A 19,664-nucleotide genomic window follows, 5' to 3' on the forward strand; every position below is an offset into this window, starting at 1 on the left:
CGTGTTCGTCATCGCCACCTACGCACAAGGATTCAACACAATCAGCTGCCAGTGACCAACCCTATCGCCTTCAGAAGTTCAAATTACGCCTCTGATGTTAAGAGGCCCGATTTGAAGGTAATTAAATGCTCGCGCATTCTCTTATAAATGCCGACCATCGGCTTCATTGATGTTTTGGATGTGCTTGCTTCGTATATTTTTTTTTTAATGTTTCGTGCTTTGTTTGATGTTTAGGATTTGTCATGTGGTTCTATTTGTATATCCGCATCTTTTTACTAGGTAGCTAAAGAGTTGAAAGAAGTTATCACAGAGGCAAGGGAGAGCAATTGAAGCAAGTTATCAAATTGGAGCAACCTAAAATTCCAAGGTATAATTCTCTGGTGGTATTCTCTTCTGGTAACTGGTGTTGTATGATGCACCTTCGACAGTGTGTGAATTGGGTAAAAGAATCATTATGGAGAAGGTGTTAGGAAAGTTAACTAATAAAGAAGTCTTTGTTAACTTTTTCTATTTTGAATTTTCCCATCATATCCATCTCTTTGAGTTTTCACTTGTTGTAGAACTGTTTATTTATATTAATTGGATGATGTTTAGAAAGTAATAAATAAAATAAAATCTAAGGTTATTAAGCATTCTACAGAAGCAGTTGAATGTTCCATGAATAAGACCCAGTAGTTGAGAGAGAAACTTACCAAGATAAGGATTTGGTTTGCTGTAGAAACTGCTTTTCTGTATTAAGCATTGGATCTATGGAAATTGTTAAAGAAGTCAAGTCAAGGGATTTTATTAAGTCCTTAATCATGACTAAAAGATTATATAAAAGTGAGTTTATATTTTAATTTTTTTAGTTTTCTATTTAATTCTCATTTCTCAAAAATTTAAAATCATTGTTTTGGAATTATCATGTGATGTTCGTTAATTATTTGTGATATTAATAGAAGGGCAAGATATGTCTCTTTCACCTACCACTAGAGGAAAACAATGTGCTGAGATTATTTTTAAGAATTCAGTTTTCACTGTGATGCCCATACTTGCTCCCTCTTGATGCTTTGGTGATGGTGACTATGCTCTCCTGATTGAGTGACTATTCTGATTTGCTATATTCTGTGTATTTGATTGAGTATGGTACATGCATGTGAACCTGAGGTAAGAGACCAAAGACCGAGGTTTGAAGCTGAGTGAACATTTGAGTTATCTTGGACCTTCTTTCACGTTCCATGTTAAGGCTCTCGCAATTGGTCTGATCCATTATTCTCTTAACACGCTTTCTGGATCCTTCATTTTTTTTATGTGATTGTAATATAGAGAATGCTACTGGATAGTTGTAAGGAAGAGAGATAGAAGGAAAAAGAAAGAAAATGAAACAAAGTGATAGATGTTGAGTGATGTGAATGGTAAAAAACAGTGAGAAAGGAAGAAAAATGAGTATATGTTATAGAATCGAGATTCGAATCGTGAATCGTTTTTCGATTCTTTTGAATCATGAATCGAATCTTATTATGAATCGTAGGATACATAATAGATAAAATATGATATATTTTTAAATAAAAAATAAAAAATATGAAGTTAAAATGTTCAATCCACACAATCACAAAACATAAATACTTTATATTTTATATTTAAATCCTACATCCTAATCATCATTTCTGAGATCAAGGTCACTTAGATCATCTTCTTCCTCTAATATAACATTCTCTTGGAGCTCATTTTCATCCTCTTCCTCCACATCTTCAACTATATCTTCAATCTCATTATCATTTGCAATTACAGTAGATTTTCCCTTTCTATCAACTTTAGTAGTTAAATTTCTTGGACCTCTCTTCCTTTTGCTGCTTGGAGCTCCCTCTTCAAGAGTAAAAGATTCATGTATATCCATTCATGAAACATCATTTGGTAGGCAAGGATCTTCCTTTTCAGTAATCCACTCATCATCTGATTCCATATTAGATAAACATATAGGATCATAAGTATCTCATTTTTCCTCTCTAACCTTTTGTCTCATCTCAAGTTGAAGATTATACTTAACAAAGACAAGGGCATTTAATCTTTGTTGTTCTAAGTGATTCATTCTTTTAGTATGCACTTGATCAAATATGCTCCAATTTCTTTCGCACCCAGTAGCACTACAAGTTAGACTTAAAACTCTTATTGCTAAATTTTGTAGCTCTTTACCCTTTCCACCATAACTTTCCCACCAAAGAGCTGCAATTTCGAACAAAAAGCTAACATCAATAAATCATGATCCAAATTGTTATGCTTTTTATGAAACTATTTAGGATTAATTAAATGCTTTACCAAGATGCTTCTTATCCCTGGTATCTATTGCCATGCTTCTTCCAAATAATCCTTGTGCTCTTTTGAATTTGTCAAGTTGTTGATCAAGTTGAAATCTAATCCTTCTATCCAGGATCATTTTTTTCAATGGTCTCGTATAAACCATATAAAACTTCACTATCCGCATTGAAATTTTTGTCATAATGAAATTTGATCAAAAGAAACAAAAAAATATTGAAATAGAAATAATTATTAATTTGCAATAATGATTAAGGTAATAATAAATTAATAATAGTATTAGTAGCTACTTACTTAGGATTAAGGTAGTAAGCAGCAGCATGAAGAGGCCTATGTAATTGCAAATTCCAACGAGTATCAGTTATTTTCCACACCTTTTTGTATCGAGAGTCTTCATTCTTGAAATTTGAGGCTATTTGTTCTTTAGCTCTATCCATAGCTTCATATATATATATGGCATAACCGGTTTTGAGTCTCCATCTACAAGCCTTAATACTTTCACAAGTGGAGTTACACACTTCAAAGAATATTGGATGGATTTTCAGAATCTATCATCACTTAAACAAATGTTCACAGCTTGTTTACCTTCATTTTTACTAGCATAATTACTTGTTGTCCATTCTTGTGAAACAAACATACCTCGAATATCATTTTTCTGTTGTGCTATGGATTGTAGGGTAAGAAAAGCAGTTGCAAATCTTGTGACTACTGGTCGAGTTAATTCTTTTCCTTTGGAATACTTCCTATATAAGTTTAGGACCCATGTGTGCCTATAAATGAAAGTTGTGATCTTTTTTGCATTTGCAATGGTATTATAAAATACTGGGAGCTGACCAATGTCTTCAAGAATCAAATCAAGGCAATGAGCTGCACAAGGAGACCAAAATAATTTTGTTCTCTTTTCCTCTAACATTTGTCCTATTGCCACAAAATTAAAAGCACCATCAGTCACAACTTGCGCAACATTATCCTCCCCAATTTCTTCTACCACAAAATCTAATAGCTCAAACATTTGTTTGGCATCCTTGACCACATTACTAGTATCAATAGATTTTAAGAAAATTGTTCCACTTGGACTATTCACCAAAAAATTGGTAAGAGACCTTCCTTTTCCATCGGTCCAACCATTACACATCAAGGTACACCCACATTTCTTCCATTCAACCCTATATTTCTCTAAACTAACTTGGATTTTGTCAACTGACTTCTTCAAATAAGGCACCCTAACTTCATGATAAGTAGGAGGCTTTAGACCGTTTCCATATTCAGCAACAAATTTTAACATTTGAACAAATAAGGAACTTCTTACCAAATTAAATGGTAAAGCATTACCATATATGCATTTGCAAATGTCTATAATCACCAACTCTCTATCTTTAAACATTTCATTCATGGTTTTTTTGTTTTTCTTTCTTGGAAAATGACTCCAACGTCCCTTTCTTATCTTTGATATCCACCTCTTCAAAATAATCTTGACAGTTAGCTTCTTTGACTTTCTCTTTATCTTCTAATAACTTCATAAACATGTCTTTAACATCATCTGGAACTGATGTACACACAATGACGTTCTCCTTTGTACCAGCAAGATGATGCTTTATTCTTGCAACATCACCCCAACAAGTATGTGAACAATACTTACATTTAACTAGAAGTCTATGAGGAGGAACACTCTCACAATGATTCCAGGTAAGATTTGTTTCTTTCTTTCGCTTTGCTTGACTCATCGTCTTTCTCTACTAGCAAAATCAAAAGTAACATAAATAAACAAATATAAGAATTTATTTAAAATAAAAGAAAAAGAAACGTAAATAATTGTTTATAAAAAATAGCATAAACAATTTTTATTTTAAAATACAGTTTTTAAAAAATATAATAAAATAAAAGAAACAGAAATTTAAATAATTATTAATAAAAAGTTCAAAATAACATAAACAAATTTTATTTTAAAATACAGTCTTTAAAAAATATATAATAAAATAAAAAACAGAAATTTAAATAATTATTTATAAAAAATTAAAAATAATATAAACTGTTTTTATTTTAAAATACAATTTAAAAAAAAATACAATAAAATAAAAAAATAGAAACTTAAAAATATGGTTGAGGTTAGGTTTTTTTGAAAGTTCCTGATGTTTTCTAAAAATTCAGGTTTTCTGAGAAGTTGAGAAAGTGGCTCAATGATTCAGCTTTTTTAAAGAGATTGATTCAGAAACTTTACCAAATAATCTTTTTTCTGATCTTCTCCCTTCTTCTTCTCCGGTGCCTCACTTCTCCAGTGACGGAACTCCTTAATCTGTTCCTCACTTTTCAATTGATGATGAAAAGTGTTTTGGTATTTGTTTTCAGCACTTGCGCCTGAAATTCCAGAGGATCTGTACCATTTGATTAAGAAGACAGTTTCAATTAGGAAGCATTTGGAGAGGAACAGAAAGGACAAGGACTCCAAGTTTAGGTTGATTCTCGTGGAGAGCAGAATCCACCGTCTTGCTCGCTATTACAAGAAGACTAGCTCCTACCTGTTTGGAAGTAGTAAGTGCCTTCAAACCCCTCACCTATTTGTTGCACTGATCACCATTTTTGATTAATGATTGGTTTGATTTGAATTGATTTGTTAGTACATGCTTGCAGTAAAGAAAAAAGGCTTTGATTTTATATATTTTCACCCTTATCTAACTTCTAGAGTATTGTTTATAGTCTTTCTTTGTGGCTATTCCAGAAGGAATTTTTGTGAATTGAAGTAAACTAATTGAGGAAAGTGTTAGAATTTGTGTAGGGTTACAATGTAGTTGGTAACAAAGATGGTAACATTTGGTAGGAAAATAGGTAGTGGTAATTGATTAGATTCCCGTGGGCATGTGTGATTGTGAAGTGCTGCTTCAACTTTTGAGATGTCAACTATTGACAGAACGCAAACACATCGATATGTGTTATTTAATTGCCCTCAAGTTCAACCTTACATCCTTACATTGAGTGAGTATTAACACTCAATATAAATCTAATTATGTTAATTATGTTGAAAAGTTGTTCTTTATGGAATTATTAGTAATATATTGGTTTCAAATTTTTTTTTAGGGAATTTAGACAACGTTTACGAAGAAGGTCTAGAGGGAGAAGAATTCCAAATATAGAGCTAGAAAAGATTTTCAATAAGGATTTCATGAATTGGTTTCCTCAAAGGGTAGGTACAATACGTTTTTACAAGTTAAAAATGTCAATTTCAAAGATATACTGACAACAAGCATTATTTTTGTAGATTAATAGCCCAGACATTTCAGGTACAGTTGCAAATGATCTTAAGTATCTAGCTCAAGGTTCAACAACACATGCTAGAAGAATTTCTGCCTTTAATGTAAATGGTTTCAAATTTAGAACTGAAAGTCGAGAACATGACTTAAAAACCCAAAACTGTGGAGTGTTCTTAACTTCTTCAACATCATGTGTTGCAAGTCGTGTGGATCAAAATATTAGACAAGCAGATTTGGCATATTATGGCAAATTAGAAGATATAATTGAGCTTAATTACTATGGTCATTTTAAGGTTATCTTGTTCAAATGTAAATTGACTGACACCACAAGGGACTGGGGGTTGAGGAGGGATCCTTAGGGTTTCACTTGTATTAATTTTTCAAGGTTAATTCACACGGGAGATCGTGAGAAGCATGATCCATACATTGAAGCTTCACAGACTGAAATGGTATATTATGTAGATGATGAGGTGAATAAAGAATGGTCAATTGCTGTCCATTTGAAACCATGAGACTTGTATGTTATGGGAGAAGGAGATGGTGAAGTTTGTGAAGTAGAACCGTGTCCACAACAAGACTTAAATGAATTTTTCAGCAACTCTGGAAAAACCTGGTTTGTCAGCTTCATAAGTTCTTGTACAGATTAAAACAAGCGTTCAAAAACTGGTTTGATACTTTCTTAAAGGTTATTCAAAAGGCAAGATATATTCAATCAAAAGTAGAGTACTCTTTATTTACCAAGACTGTTGGATCATCTTTCACAACTGTCTTTCTCTATGTCGATGATATATTTTTAACAGGAAATAATGATGTCAAAATCAGACATCTCAAGGTATTTCTGCTCCAACATTTCTGAATCAAGGATCTTGGCACCATAAATGTTTTTTGAGAATTGAATTTTCTCGGTCTAAACACGGTTTTTTTTGTCTCAAAGAAAATTTACGTTGGACATTTTGGACATTATAGGTCTAACTGGGGAAAAATTTGAGAAGTTCCCCATGGAGCAAAATTTAAAACTCACTCTTACTAATGATGATTTATTACATGACCCAACTAAATATCACAGGTTAGTTGGAAGACTCATTTACCTCACCATCACATGGCCAAATATTGTCTACTTAGTTATAATTTTAAGCTCATTATTGGTAGCATACACTTGGAAAGAACATTTTTAGAAAACAGGGCTAGTAAATCACTACAAGAAAATCATTAAATAGTAACTAAATTTAGAGACAAAAAATAATTAGTCATTATATTGATTAAATTAGATATTATTTTATAGACTAAAAAAATATTGGTATTTAAAGTTATTTCTATTATGAATAAAAATTTATGAAATGGTTTCTAAATTGGAATCTAATTAGTTATCAAAGTTTTAGAAACTAATTTAGAATATAAAGTAGTTAGTAATTAAAATCTTGGTAACTAATGATTAGATATCAACTTAAAAACTACTTTATAAAATTTTATTAATAATAAAAATTACTTTAGATACCAATAAATTTTTTTAATTTATAAAATAGTCTATATTTCAATCATTAATATCTAATTAATTATTTTGATATTTAAAATTAATTTCTATTTAATAAATTTTTTATAATAAATATTGTGGTTTACTATTGTGTAAAGCATCATGATAAAAAGTTTGAAAAGAATGAAATTATGCATCATGATAGAAATAAATGTCAGCCTTACAAATTTGATGTTACGTAGATAAGCCTCACTCAGGGAAGAAGAAGATGACACTGCAAGCTCTAAGTTCTTCCTACTCACAGGACCGACAACCCCGAGAGGATTTCTAAGTGCTCTCGGTATCACTAGAACTAACATCTACGACCATTGGTCTTCCCTTACTCAGACCCCCCAAACATAGATGAAAATGAAGTGGTGACGGAAAGGGAACACATGGTTACCTCCAAAGACTCTTCAACCGGTACACACAGATTATAAGGATAACTCACTCGACTCTCGGATTCTCGGAGCAAATTCACGGTTATCGCGTGAAAAATGGAACCTACCACCACTCTTATTTATAGGTGGAGGAAAGGGCAAATACGAACTGTCACGCTTGATCTCCACCGTTGGATCAACTCAACATCAACGGTCTAGATCACGCGACTTTGCGCTTCCTGAAAGCACGTCACATCCACACACCTCGAACGCCCCCAATGAGCTCCCCTACTCGGCTTTCAGCGCATATGCAGTCGCACGGTATAGCAATCATGTGGAGATGCCAGTCACACGGAGAAGTGGCTACCCGGTCTATTGGCCATATAAGACCCTGCATAGAGTTCCTCTACTAGGACTTGGGGGGCATATGACTCGGGATGAACATCGCTAAAGATAAATCAATTCTTCTTTTACACAGACTCTACATGAAAATCAAATCGCTCCACTTGAGCATGGGGGACAAATGTACTACCGGATAGCCGAGAAGGCCGAATGACTCTTAATCCAAATATAGCTCGTAAACCCACAATTAACCATAATTAAGCTAGGTAAGTGCTAAATCATGATTGGGCCTTTTGTTGGACTGACGAGCAGGCCCATGGCAGTTGAGGTCCATCCAAAAGGTATAAATATCATAGGAGACTCAACGTTAAAGGTAATTTTTCACTCTCTCAACTCACTTGCATATTGTACTCATACTAACTTGATCGTCGGAATGCCTTTGTAGGTTTCCTCCACTCATCTCGGGAAAAAGAAGAACCAGCCAAAGACCAACACGTCTGGAGGCCTTGAAGACCGAAAGACAAAGACAGAAGGTGTCACTCTAAGAGAAACTCGTCCTTGTAAGGACAGTTGGTTAATACTCTCAAACTTAAGTACCTTGGCACTACTCTATATCTAATAGTAAAATGAAAACAGTACAACAGGCTTGAATTTGAGCTGAGGATGGGTGGGAATGGAATCTTCAATGGAAAGGCAAACATTTTGAATGGAAAAGGGAACAACTGTCTCAACTTCTGAATGAGATAAACAGTGTTCATGTGCATAGAGACTCACAAGATTTGTGGCAATGGCAGGCTGATCAGGATGGGGCTTACACAGTCAAGTCAGCTTATGCTGTTCTATAAAAATCTCACAATTATGAAAACTGCCCAGTAATGGATACCCTCTAGTCTATTAATACACTGCCTAATCCACTTACTCTGCCTGGAAAATCTTGTTAGGTAAAGTACCAATAAGCACACCACAATAATATTAAGCATCATCTTCAACAATTTTCTCTTGTCATTTAAATACAAAGATGAACCAAAAAATACAGTAGTATGCAAGAGCAGATTTTAGATTTAATATTTAAAAAATTATTTTAAAGTATGAAATTAAAAAAGATAAATTATTTTCATAATAAACTACTATAACCCCTTTTTCTTTAAAATGATTTTTATACTAACTGACGTTAATATATTAATTTATATTTTTATTTCTTTTGTAAATTAAGTTGTTGTTTCTGATTTTCTTTCTATCAGTTAGAAAGATAACTAAAACCTCCCGTTGTCTAACGCAAGTTGTAGTCGAACGCGATTGTAATTGAACGCGATTGTAATTGAACGCGATTGTGATCAAACGCGATTTGTTATTGAACGCGATTTCAAGAACGAAGATCCAATGCGAACTGAGTTGAGTTGAGTTTCATCGCGGCTGAACCACGGTGAGAAGCCCTCTGTTTTTTTTAAACATTTTGTTTTGTTTGATTTTAGGAGCCTCGAAGATCTTTTAAAATTGGGTTAAATATATTTGTATTTCTATACTACAATTGATTTATGTAGTGTAATCCGAAATTGATTTGTGTACTATATTTGCTAGTTCAAATTTTACACCCATTCCATAATTGCATTAAAAGATTTATTGGAATGAATCCTTTTATTCCAAATTTTTAGGAGTTCTAAAGTGTGGATAGACTAGGAAAAAAAAGTGTTTTTAATTTCATGAAGGTGAAACCTGAACTTATGCCTAGCAGAAGTGTTTCTTGCAGTAATATGGATGTAAAAAGTGATAATTATAGAAATAAAGATCATGTCCCTGCCCCACCAATGCAAAAAAGAAAAGCATAGCGCTAGTAATGTATATTTGATGATAAGAAACACATTTCCTTTTTGTAGATATGGACTTAAAAGGTGCTGTTAAGGAGATAATCCCTTGGGATGGAACTCTATCTTCAACTGATTTCCTCCTTTCTGCTCGTACATTTTCTGAGAAGTGGAAAATGTTCAATCCTTCCTTTCCCCCATGGCACTGGATCCCGTGTTCAAAACATCATTTGGTTGCTTCTCATAAGGTGGGATTTTGTCATTAGATTTATGAATTTCGGTGCTCTATGCTTATCAGCTTTCTTGATTTTTTGTCTGTCAGGTGGAAGGATACTTGTCCCTGGACAACATGTGCCATATCAAAAAATCATGTGAGGTCAGCCAGCAATTTAGTTTACTAGTCCATTGTTAATGATGGGTTAAATGTAATTCACTGGATTGTGATTGTCATCACAGGAAGAAGAGAGTAATAGAAGTCTGACATCGAAAGAAGAGAGCAACAATTCACAGAGAGAAGAGCCCTTTGATTGTGGCACTTTAGTATGTATGACCTAATTGATGTTTATAATCTAACTTCATTAATCTTACACCATAAATTTGGTTACTAACAACAAGGCATTTTCCCCTCTTTACTAGGTCCAGAGCATGAAGTAAACCACTATGATTTTCACATCATCTACAGTTCTTCATATAGGGTTCCAGTCTTGTATTTTCGTTCATACCATAGTGGTATGTTTTCGTTTCAAACTATGGAGTTTATGTATGATAAACATCTTGTTCTTCATATACGGGTTGCATTTTTGTATTTTGGTTCATATCATAGAAAATGGACTTTAAATCTAACTTAACACTTCACCCACGATAGGTCCAACTAACTTTGATAGGATATGTTTTAATATTATTTTAGAAAGTAAGCTTTAAGTCCATTTCAACCCTATAAAACTATACTGGCTTGTAAGATAAGATTTGCACCTATTTATATAATATAATTTGATCATATATCTACTCCATGTGAAATCTCCAACAAGATACATAATTATTAATTATGGATCTCAGCTTTTCATTTAAACAATTTTGAAAACCAAGACCATCTTGTGGTTGTATTATTAGAAAACTTGTTACGTGAAAGTGATCCTGTGGTTCTATTCAATGTTTATGTTGTTAGATGTGGATATTAGAAATGCTGGCTGCATCATTAATCCTGCAGAGTATATATCTTTGTCAGGTTGGATGGCTTAAGGTTATACCACAATGCCATGTAGCTGTGGTAAGATTTGAACTATCTTGTGGTTGCAAAGGATATCTAATTAGAAATATGGAGGGAAGTAAACTATAAGGAGGTCTCTTAAGCCATCCACTTAAACAATTTTGAATATAGATGATTTTAGAATTAGGTCTCTAAACTTTTCTGATCTTATCATCGTTTAGCTATAAAAAAAAAAAACTGTTTCTATTTCTGTATGTTGAATTATTCTATCTCATTTATTTACATCTGCATTTGTATATTTCAGTGTATCATATAATTTCTTTTATTGAAATCAATAATATTGACTATATATGTGATGCTGTTTGATTATGTAGATGGGCAACTATTGCCGCTCAATGAAATTGAAAAGGACCTTCCCGGTCACTCTGCAAAGATACTATCAGAATCCAAATGGACATTTATAACTCATGAGGTAAATCATTGGTTTCCATGTTTTCTTTTGTTTTTTTAGTCAATATTTTCTCAATTTTTCATGATTATGGTGTACTAAGATTTCTCTTCTGTTGAAAATATACAAAAAGTATATTAATATTTGGTCTACCCGGCCTTCTCCTTACGATTATTTCTTTAATGAAATAATAAGTTTTATAATTAGATATGGAAAGGAAAATGCTGAAACTAAGGATGATACAGGTTTCATTAGTAGAGGGTCATTAAATTTGGTCTGTAAATGCAAATGGCATTAACTTTTGCTTCTATAATCTGTGGATTACTTTTGAAACACACAAGAGAAATGAAGGATTACTTCCAGATGGGTTGATGTTAGCAAAAATGAATTTACTAGTTTTTAACTGCATCTTATATTAAAAGTAACAATAATCTACAAACTGTCATTTGATTTGTTAACCCCTGTACAATACATTAAATGGTGTTAGTGTATATCTTGTAGGAGCATCCATATTTGAACAGGCCATGGTACAAATTACATCCATGTGGTACGAGTGAATGGATGAAGCTACTCTATGAAGGTGATTCATCTTTGAACAGAAATGGTTTTATTATTGAACACTATTTGGTTTCCTGGTTCTCGGTCATTGGACAAGTAGTTGGTCTTAAAATTCCTTTGGAAATGCTGGATACTGTAGTTTCTAACGCTTCTTAGACGCCTGTTCATGCTTGCACAAAAGCAATATAAATGAAAAGAGGGGAAAGAAAGTTTCTGCACGCCACTTACCATTACTGCTGCAGTTGCCATTTTTACATAGCAATGTTTCTCCAGCATTAAATGAATGGTGAGATATATACATTTTTACATGCTTTTTACTGGTAAATGGGCTATGCAGTTGGAATCTGCTTGGGAATTCACTCTATATTATTGTTTGATTTGCTTACAATTTGGTACAATCAAATGACTTATTTGCAACGAGTGTTTTTAGTAGGTTCTCTATCTTACTTTTATACGCTTTGTATATTTTCTAAATCTCTTTCATTTTTTTTAAAATTCATTTAGGGACTCTTTTGGTGCAATCAGTTAACTTGTATATTTTTTGGTTTGAGTTTAATAATTTACAAGCTTTAACTAGCATTTTAGTTAGTTTTATCATTCACGTTCATATCCTAATATGCAACGATCAATGCTGTAAATCGTATAATAAGGGAGCACGCTCAATTGTGATTGATGAAATGGTTTTTTATGTTTCAGTTCCCTGAGTATAAATTTAACTCCCAATGAGAACTTTGTCTGAAATTTCGATTTAATTCAAAATGTTTTCGATGTATACATTAGAGCTAAGTGTACACTGTATTTTTAATGTGCATCGATAATTAATATTTCAATCAAGATAAAAAAAATTTATGCATAAATCTCTGGAATTATTACCAAGCTCATCACGTGTTAACATTGCAAGTGTATGCAGTTCCTCGCCATATTTTCATGTCACCATGTGTTCATAACGATAAGTAACAGTAATCAAAAGGAAATACGTGTTCATCAAATAGGCAAATATGAAATGTTAACAGATGCATCTTTGGTAAATGCATTTCCATGGTAAAGATACCATGTTTATATTACCCACCACATTCACTAATCATCAGTCATTTCTTTAAATGGTTGATACAAAATTTTACCACTATCATTCAATGGCGCAACTATACAAGAATACAGCTCACCTGCATACTACATCTTCCAAAATGACAATCTTTTCCTAAGTTTAAAAAATGCATTTTATAATTTACTCCAGATCTTCAGAACCTTTAATTTGGATTCTGTTGAAGTGAACAAGGAATTCTGTATTACCCTCGGCACCTTTCAGAGGAGACTCAATCGAACCTTTACAACAGAAACCAAATTTCTCTACTCCCGTTATAATTCTCTCAAGGACCTGAATTGCAGAAATCAACCACTTTCAGATTAAGCCAAATATTGGTGTTTAAACAAAGCTACAAATATCAGAAACTTTTAGTAGTTTTAGCAAACACAGATGGATACATTGAGACAGATAAGCTCTCAGATGTTTGCCCTCGTGCACTATAAATATATTTCCCTTTTTTTTCTTTGTTTATAGAGTTAAGATTCATGAATACATTAATGTAGTTTCAACATTTTGCAATGTGTCGTTAATAATCCTCACTACACTGCAATTAAAGCAGGGACCTCACCCAAGATTGCTGCTAGGCATTGCAATCATCATGAAACAAATCTCGAAATTTATTTGTAAAACATAATGGAGTTGAGACTTGAGTTTCATACTAACAAAACAGAGATCTAAACTTGATTTGTTGCTCAAATTTTCTGAGTCGCATCCTTCTTTCAGGTTATTATAAAACATTATTGTAAAAGAATAGATAAAAAAACAGAATCCCCCACATATGAATCACAATATAGGATGTGTGGTAAGGTAAAAAGGTAAAAGTTGATCTTGCCTAGAATTACAATTTTTTCAAAAGGTTGTTCGTTGCTTGATTTTTAACTTAACAAGGCTAATGTATTTAGTATACAACAGAAGAATGTATTGAGAGTGAAAAATACAAAAAAGAACAAGGAGTTCTCCTACAAAAACCAAAGAGTGGCATATGAAGCAAAAAAACTGATCGAAAATATTATTATTAGCTCAAACTTGGAGTTCTTCAACCCCTTTGCAGATCAATTTGAGAGCCCCACTTAAAACACCATAAGCAGAAAGTTAGAAACCCATAGAGAGAGATATTGCCGTCTGTAAAGACTACTCTGTCTCATAAGGTGTGATTTCTTGCTTAACTTAGCTAATTTTAATTAAATGGTGTTAGAAGGGATAAAATTGAATATGGGGCCTAATATAAAGAAGCACTGTGTTTGCCCGTTTGGTTCCACACCTGTGCTCAGATAGTTCTATTTCTACTAATTAGATTTTCAGAACAAAAATCACTGAGCAAAAAGATCACGCACCTCTTGATGGACAATGGGATCTTTCACTATCCCTCCTTTTCCTACCTGAACATAAATTACATCAAAAAGTTAGAAATAGTATTTATTTGTTCTTAATTTACAAGAGACTGGGACAACAATGATGATTATTTAATACAAAACTAAAATGAGTATAATCCCACTTGCATTCAATGATACATTGCCAAATATTATTTCATTAACAGGTATATTGGGACAAACATTCTCTTTTCATGGATTACATTCACTTGACAAACAATCTATGCATCAAAATGAATAACTCAACGTCACATTGGTGATATGCTTTGAAATTTGAAAAGAGTGTATCTTAGCAATTTATTTGAAAAATAATATCATTGGAAATCCCAAGTAAAATTCATTAGCTGAGAATCAAAGAGGCCAAGTAGAGAATAGTTAAATGTACAGTATTATTGCAGACAATAACCAAACAAACAGTGAAATTATATAAATAGGAGTATGTATTCCTCACTTGAGATCTACGAGCTTCAAATTGTGGTTTAACCAAAGTCACTAATGCTGCATTTTCCTTCATGACATTGACCACAGCAGGCATGACCTATTAAAAGAATATAAAAACATTTAGTGGATCAAGAAGGCTAATAATATGGCTAGTTAGTTCGGTGAAAATCATCCAAAATGTCTTCTCCTCTTATCCTTCTCTGGTTGCCTACAAAGGATGCCCAACCTCTTAATGATAAGGAGAAATAGGAAACAAGATTATGATGATAAACTTTTCATTTCAACTGAAATAGGAGTGTATTATGTTTGACCTGATTTCAGCGCTTACCAGGAGAATAGAGATGAATGAGAGGTCTAAAGTCACCAAATCAACATTTTGTGGGAGATCAGTAAGATATCTTAAATTTGTCCGTTCTATCACTGATACACGTTCATCTCTTCGAATTTTGTCAGCTACCTAATTAAGTTAACAATCATTGTCAATAGAGAATCACTATGCATGATTGATTTGCAAATGACAATGAAGAAATGTAGTTGGCAAAGGCTATAGCAATTAAGAAAGGTATAGAAAATAAAAATGAATGATTTAATAAGTTACCTGTCCATAACCTACGTCAACTCCATAAACATGTGATGCACCATACTGAAGTAAGCAGTCAGTAAATCCTCCAGTTGAAAGCCCAGAATCAAGGGCTACTTTACCAGTAACATCAACACCAAGCTGTTCGATGGCAGCTTCCAACTTATGTCCAGCTCTGCATAGATGTAAAAGAGCCAAACAAGAAGACATATTTCATCTGTGTAGCAGTTGATATATTATTTCAAATATATTGAGCTTAATGTCTTCACCTACATACATATTTGGGAACATCGGCTATTATCTCCACAACAGCCTTTTCAGGCACAGGGGTACCAGCTTTATTTATCACCTTCCCGTCCACATATACTTTGCCTGCATCCCACATGTTTTAACTAAGATACATGTGTCTTATTTTACTATGAAGGATGTTATTACATGAAAACTGTAACATAATTAGCTTTTTTAATGTGAATTATATAAATCTTTATTCTCAATTTAGATATTTGTCACATTAATTACATATATCAGTGTTGTTGCCGTGTCCTATAACTTTTTACATTAGCTGTGTTCTCGTGTGTGTCAGTGTACCTTGTTGGTGTGGGTGCTTCATAGCTTACATACTAACATTGAAAATGAAAACTGAAATTAGTTACCTTGCAAAATCCATGATTGGATGACAGATCTACTGTATTGCTGATATTTTTCAAGACATATTTCATCCAGCCGCTTTTTCCTAAAAGGTAAAAGCACAAATAGATACAAAATATCAGTGTCAACAGTACAATATTAAAAAAATATCCACAATGTTTAAAAAGACTCTTGATGATACCGAAAGCATTTGCAAATTACAATCTCCTAATAGAGCATACTTCATCCTCCCATAGTGGCAGTTTGCTCTTTTTTTTCTAATAATTTTTCCCATTCAAGTAAAAAACAAAGTAAGGCTTGGTCAATCATTATTATTTTATCCAGTGTTCATTTCATTTAAGTCCTTACTTTTCTCAATTTGTTAATTTCCAATTACATCTAAAGCTAACTTTGTCCATTAGTGATACATCAGCCAAATTATTTCACTAAGCAGTAGCACGTCATGTAGGAAATACTTTTACACGTAAGACCACTAATCAGAGGAAGAAGGCCTTTGCTGTTGTACCTTTAAGACTAACAATCTGCAGCATCCATGATCGTTTGAAGCATCATCATTTAGTAAAATAAATTGGATAAAGTATTGTCAAAAGGACAACAGTGAATGCAATTGATAAATTTGACCCTCATTTTTCCTTAAAAGAAAAAGCAAATCGCTTCCCCATTTATGAACAAACTGATGCCTGCTAGACAGTGTAATTCATTTGTCTTAGTTATATCCAAACTGACCTGACAGTGTTAAAATAAAATGCCCTTTAAACATTTAAGTTGGTCGGCCAAAGTTCTTGCAATATGCTGTACACACCACAAATAAGTCTTATTTATTAGCTCTGGCTCCAATACAGAACTTTTAGAATCTACATGCTTCCACATTAAAATTCTTAACTTAACACACCCTTAATGTGAGTCATACTATCAACCATACCAAACCAAACTAATAAAAAAATAAAAAAGAAAGCATTATTGACAAGAACTGCAATCTCAAGTCCTACAAGCCTTCACTTAGGAACCAATATATAACTGCAAAAATAATTTGCGTTATTTGCTCTAACATTTTGGTTAATTCCAAACACCATGACATAATGATGTAACCATCAGCATCGTTAGAACCTGACACTATTTTGTTCTAATAAATGACTCTGGAAACAGGCAAATTACGTAAAAATCAACATAATGAACTGGATACGAAAGCTTACTTCTTCACTGATAAAACCTTTCCAGATTTTACAGTAGCATAACTCCTGAAAGAAGTTGGAATCTGAGCTCTGCCCCATCTCACTAAAGTTAATTTCGTGAAAAATAACAGTTAAGTATCAGTGCACCATACATTTTTCACAATATACATGATTATTATTTAGAGTGAATCCTGTACAAAATTAATGTGTCCACAAACACAGAAGCATCCCATTTATGTACAACAATATAACATGATACCAACTTTTAGTGTACACATTTTTGCTTATTTTACCTTTCATTTGTTATTGTCTTATTGATGCATTGTAATTGTACACTCTTTAATTTTAACGTCCTTTTTAAAGTAGTGTTACGCTACAGATTAATTTTTTTCATTCTCCAAATCTTATAATAAGAAATAAAAAAGTTGGTCTCAGTCTCTGAACTTCCTCTCCGATAACATTTTTTGTCCTTCCCATCTATATCAGCAATTTTGACAGTTCAGTGACCTGCCATGCCATCTGACAGGTAGTCATAAGTAATTTTTTTTAAAACTGTATTTTTAATCATTCATCAATTATCAATTGATTTGTCGTCATCATCAACTAGTATCACCGGGTGATAGATTTAAAAAAAATAAAAATCAAGAACATAGTCTCTTTCCACTAGTAATAATTTTATAAGAATATATAAAGACAACACTTTTCATGGTTTATTTCACCCTTTAACTGCCATTCATACACCCTATTTCAATTTTTTTGAAGCAGTGGTACGCTATAAATCAATTACTTCCATTCCCCTTTAGTTGTAAAAAAATAAATGAAAATCCAAACAAATACACACAAAAAATGTCTGTCTTTCTGCTAATAAAAATAAGGCTAAAGAGAAATACCAACTATTTGCTGAAATTTATGGTTTTCTCCTACATCTCTCTTCACACAGAGTGTTCCTAACACTCCTTTAAAGCTAAAATATAACTTCGGTCCTTCATCTATATTTTCTTAATTTCAATTCGGGTCCTCAAGTTCTCTTTAATCTCTTAAAATGGCTCTATTGGACCAAATTGGTCTTTCCTTGTAAACTTCCTAACGTCATCATATGGACATTTGCCACAAATCAACTAAAATTCTTAAATTTTGGAAGACCATTTTGATGAAGGGACCAATCTAATTCATTCTTCCCACTTCAAGAGAAGAGAGTAAAACTTATTAAATTTAGGACATTTTCGGAATAATTTCTCCATAATCACTTTTAGAAGAAAAACTAAGACGACAAAAATGAAATGGGCGATTCAATAAGCTAAAATTAAGAGTATTAAATTAGCTTATCTCCTAGTTAAAAACTCAAATTTTAAAAAATAAAAAATCCATCCATGAACTAATTTTAACTTACAGATTTCATTCATTTTCCCTTTCAAAAGAGCTTATGAAGTGAACAGAGATGTGGGAATAAATTTATATTTTGACCTAATTACAACAGCAATAATTTGAGAAGTTATCCGATAGAGAGTGTACCTAAGAATTGGCGCTTCGGAATTCGAAGCCGAGAAAGAAAAGCTAACGTTGTTTCATTGTGAAAACCTCGTGAAATGGTTACAGGGTGCTTCAGAAACTGCAAAGCCATGTTTTCTCTGATGAATGAAATGAAGCTTTCACTAGCGACAGTGGTTACTTCGCTTCAAGATTTTGATTTTATATTCTAGAAGATGTGGGACTTGAAGGAACCAATAGCATGTCTTTTCTAATTTTATCACATACTTACACACATTTTTATTTTCACTATCTCCATTCTTATTTTTCTTTTATTTTATTTTATATTAAATTTACTACTTATAAGAAAATCAAATTTATGATAATTTCATTTTCTTAAGATATTTATTTATATATGTATAATTTAATCATACACTTTTTAGTTATTGTTATTTCTTTTTAATAAAAACCACTCTAAATTTTTTGCTATAGAAATTCTTTAATAGAAGTGGTTTATTACATTCGTAATTCTATATTATAGGATCATCTCTCCAGCTGATTTTTTTTTTTTTTTGCTGATTGCCATACAATTTAATTTTCTATGTCAAGTGTTTGTTTATGTATTTTTTTTTAAAAAAAATTACTCTTTTAAACTCAATCAATTTTACTTTATTAATTTTACTGTCTCTGGATAGATTACGAGATTATGGAAATTAATAAAAATAATTTATCTTAATAATTATTTTTTGTACATTTTTTTTATACTATTGATAAAGAGATTTTTTTTATATGTTTTTACATATTTCTTTACAATTTTACTCTTCTTTTTAAACTCAATCAACTTTACTTTATTAATTTTATTATCTCTGCAAACATCCACAAAATTATAAATATTTTTTATACTTGAATATAAATTTTAGTAATTTTTATTTGAAATAATTAATTTCTTGATTATACATTTTATTTAGTCTCCATTAGTATATAAATAAATAAAGATGAGATATTTTCTTTTGAAAGAGAAAAGCATCATTGTTGGGAATATAATATTTTGATCCCTTAAACTATTTGGTTTTTTCTTACTTCTAGTGGCATTGTTCTTAGTTTTCTAGAATATTCTA

The 19,664-nt window shown here is 32.3% G+C and overlaps 3 protein-coding genes across 4 annotated transcripts; 1 reads left to right on the top strand and 2 right to left on the bottom strand.

The window, feature by feature from the left end:
* Positions 1–1,972: 1,972 nt before the first annotated feature.
* LOC137813017 (uncharacterized) lies at positions 1,973–3,685 on the bottom strand. Its single transcript, XM_068615296.1, has 2 exons — positions 2,932–3,685; positions 1,973–2,202 (listed from the first exon to the last, which is right to left on the bottom strand). Exons 1-2 carry the CDS (start codon positions 3,683–3,685, stop codon positions 1,973–1,975), a joined length of 984 nt encoding a protein of 327 aa, XP_068471397.1.
* A 5,085-nt stretch (positions 3,686–8,770) lies between these two features.
* Positions 8,771–12,201, top strand: LOC137818766 (ubiquitin-like-conjugating enzyme ATG10). Of its 2 annotated transcripts, none has more exons than XM_068622368.1 (7): positions 8,771–9,192; positions 9,644–9,819; positions 9,894–9,947; positions 10,028–10,115; positions 10,208–10,300; positions 11,153–11,250; positions 11,728–12,201. In XM_068622368.1, the coding sequence occupies exons 2-7, from the start codon at positions 9,646–9,648 to the stop codon at positions 11,938–11,940; spliced, it is 720 nt and encodes a 239-aa protein (XP_068478469.1). In that variant the 5' UTR covers positions 8,771–9,192; positions 9,644–9,645; the 3' UTR covers positions 11,941–12,201. The 2 variants fall into 2 exon arrangements, with proteins under 2 accessions (XP_068478469.1, XP_068478470.1); XM_068622369.1 differs by having other exon boundaries at positions 8,993–9,192; positions 9,894–9,942.
* Positions 12,202–12,785: 584 nt separating this feature from the next.
* On the bottom strand, positions 12,786–18,819 carry LOC137818765 (uncharacterized). Its single transcript, XM_068622367.1, has 9 exons — positions 18,592–18,819; positions 17,101–17,182; positions 15,913–15,992; positions 15,529–15,631; positions 15,278–15,434; positions 15,008–15,136; positions 14,690–14,776; positions 14,203–14,247; positions 12,786–13,159 (listed from the first exon to the last, which is right to left on the bottom strand). Exons 1-9 carry the CDS (start codon positions 18,698–18,700, stop codon positions 13,010–13,012), a joined length of 942 nt encoding a protein of 313 aa, XP_068478468.1. The 5' UTR covers positions 18,701–18,819; the 3' UTR covers positions 12,786–13,009.
* Positions 18,820–19,664: the final 845 nt, after the last annotated feature.

The sequence above is a fragment of the Phaseolus vulgaris genome, chromosome 10 (genome assembly GCF_000499845.2).
Source record: "Phaseolus vulgaris cultivar G19833 chromosome 10, P. vulgaris v2.0, whole genome shotgun sequence".
Lineage (NCBI taxonomy): Eukaryota > Viridiplantae > Streptophyta > Magnoliopsida > Fabales > Fabaceae > Phaseolus > Phaseolus vulgaris.

Bases quoted from the DNA above. Each gene is read 5' to 3' on its own strand.
- LOC137813017 (XM_068615296.1), bottom strand. From the start codon at position 3,685: ATGAATGAAATGTTTAAAGATAGAGAGTTGGTGATTATAGACATTTGC. The intron at 2,203-2,931 runs GTATGTTTGTTT...TCGAAATTGCAG, and splicing joins ACAGAAAAATGATATTCGAG to CTCTTTGGTGGGAAAGTTAT.
- LOC137818766 (XM_068622368.1), top strand. From the start codon at position 9,646: ATGGACTTAAAAGGTGCTGTTAAGGAGATAATCCCTTGGGATGGAACT. The intron at 9,948-10,027 runs GTCAGCCAGCAA...TTGTCATCACAG, and splicing joins ATATCAAAAAATCATGTGAG to GAAGAAGAGAGTAATAGAAG. The intron at 10,301-11,152 runs GTATGTTTTCGT...TTGATTATGTAG, and splicing joins TTTTCGTTCATACCATAGTG to ATGGGCAACTATTGCCGCTC.
- LOC137818765 (XM_068622367.1), bottom strand. From the start codon at position 18,700: ATGGCTTTGCAGTTTCTGAAGCACCCTGTAACCATTTCACGAGGTTTT. The intron at 15,137-15,277 runs GTAACTTATTAA...TAACTTAATTAG, and splicing joins TTGACGTAGGTTATGGACAG to GTAGCTGACAAAATTCGAAG. The intron at 13,160-14,202 runs GTGCGTGATCTT...TCTGCAATTCAG, and splicing joins ATCCCATTGTCCATCAAGAG to GTCCTTGAGAGAATTATAAC.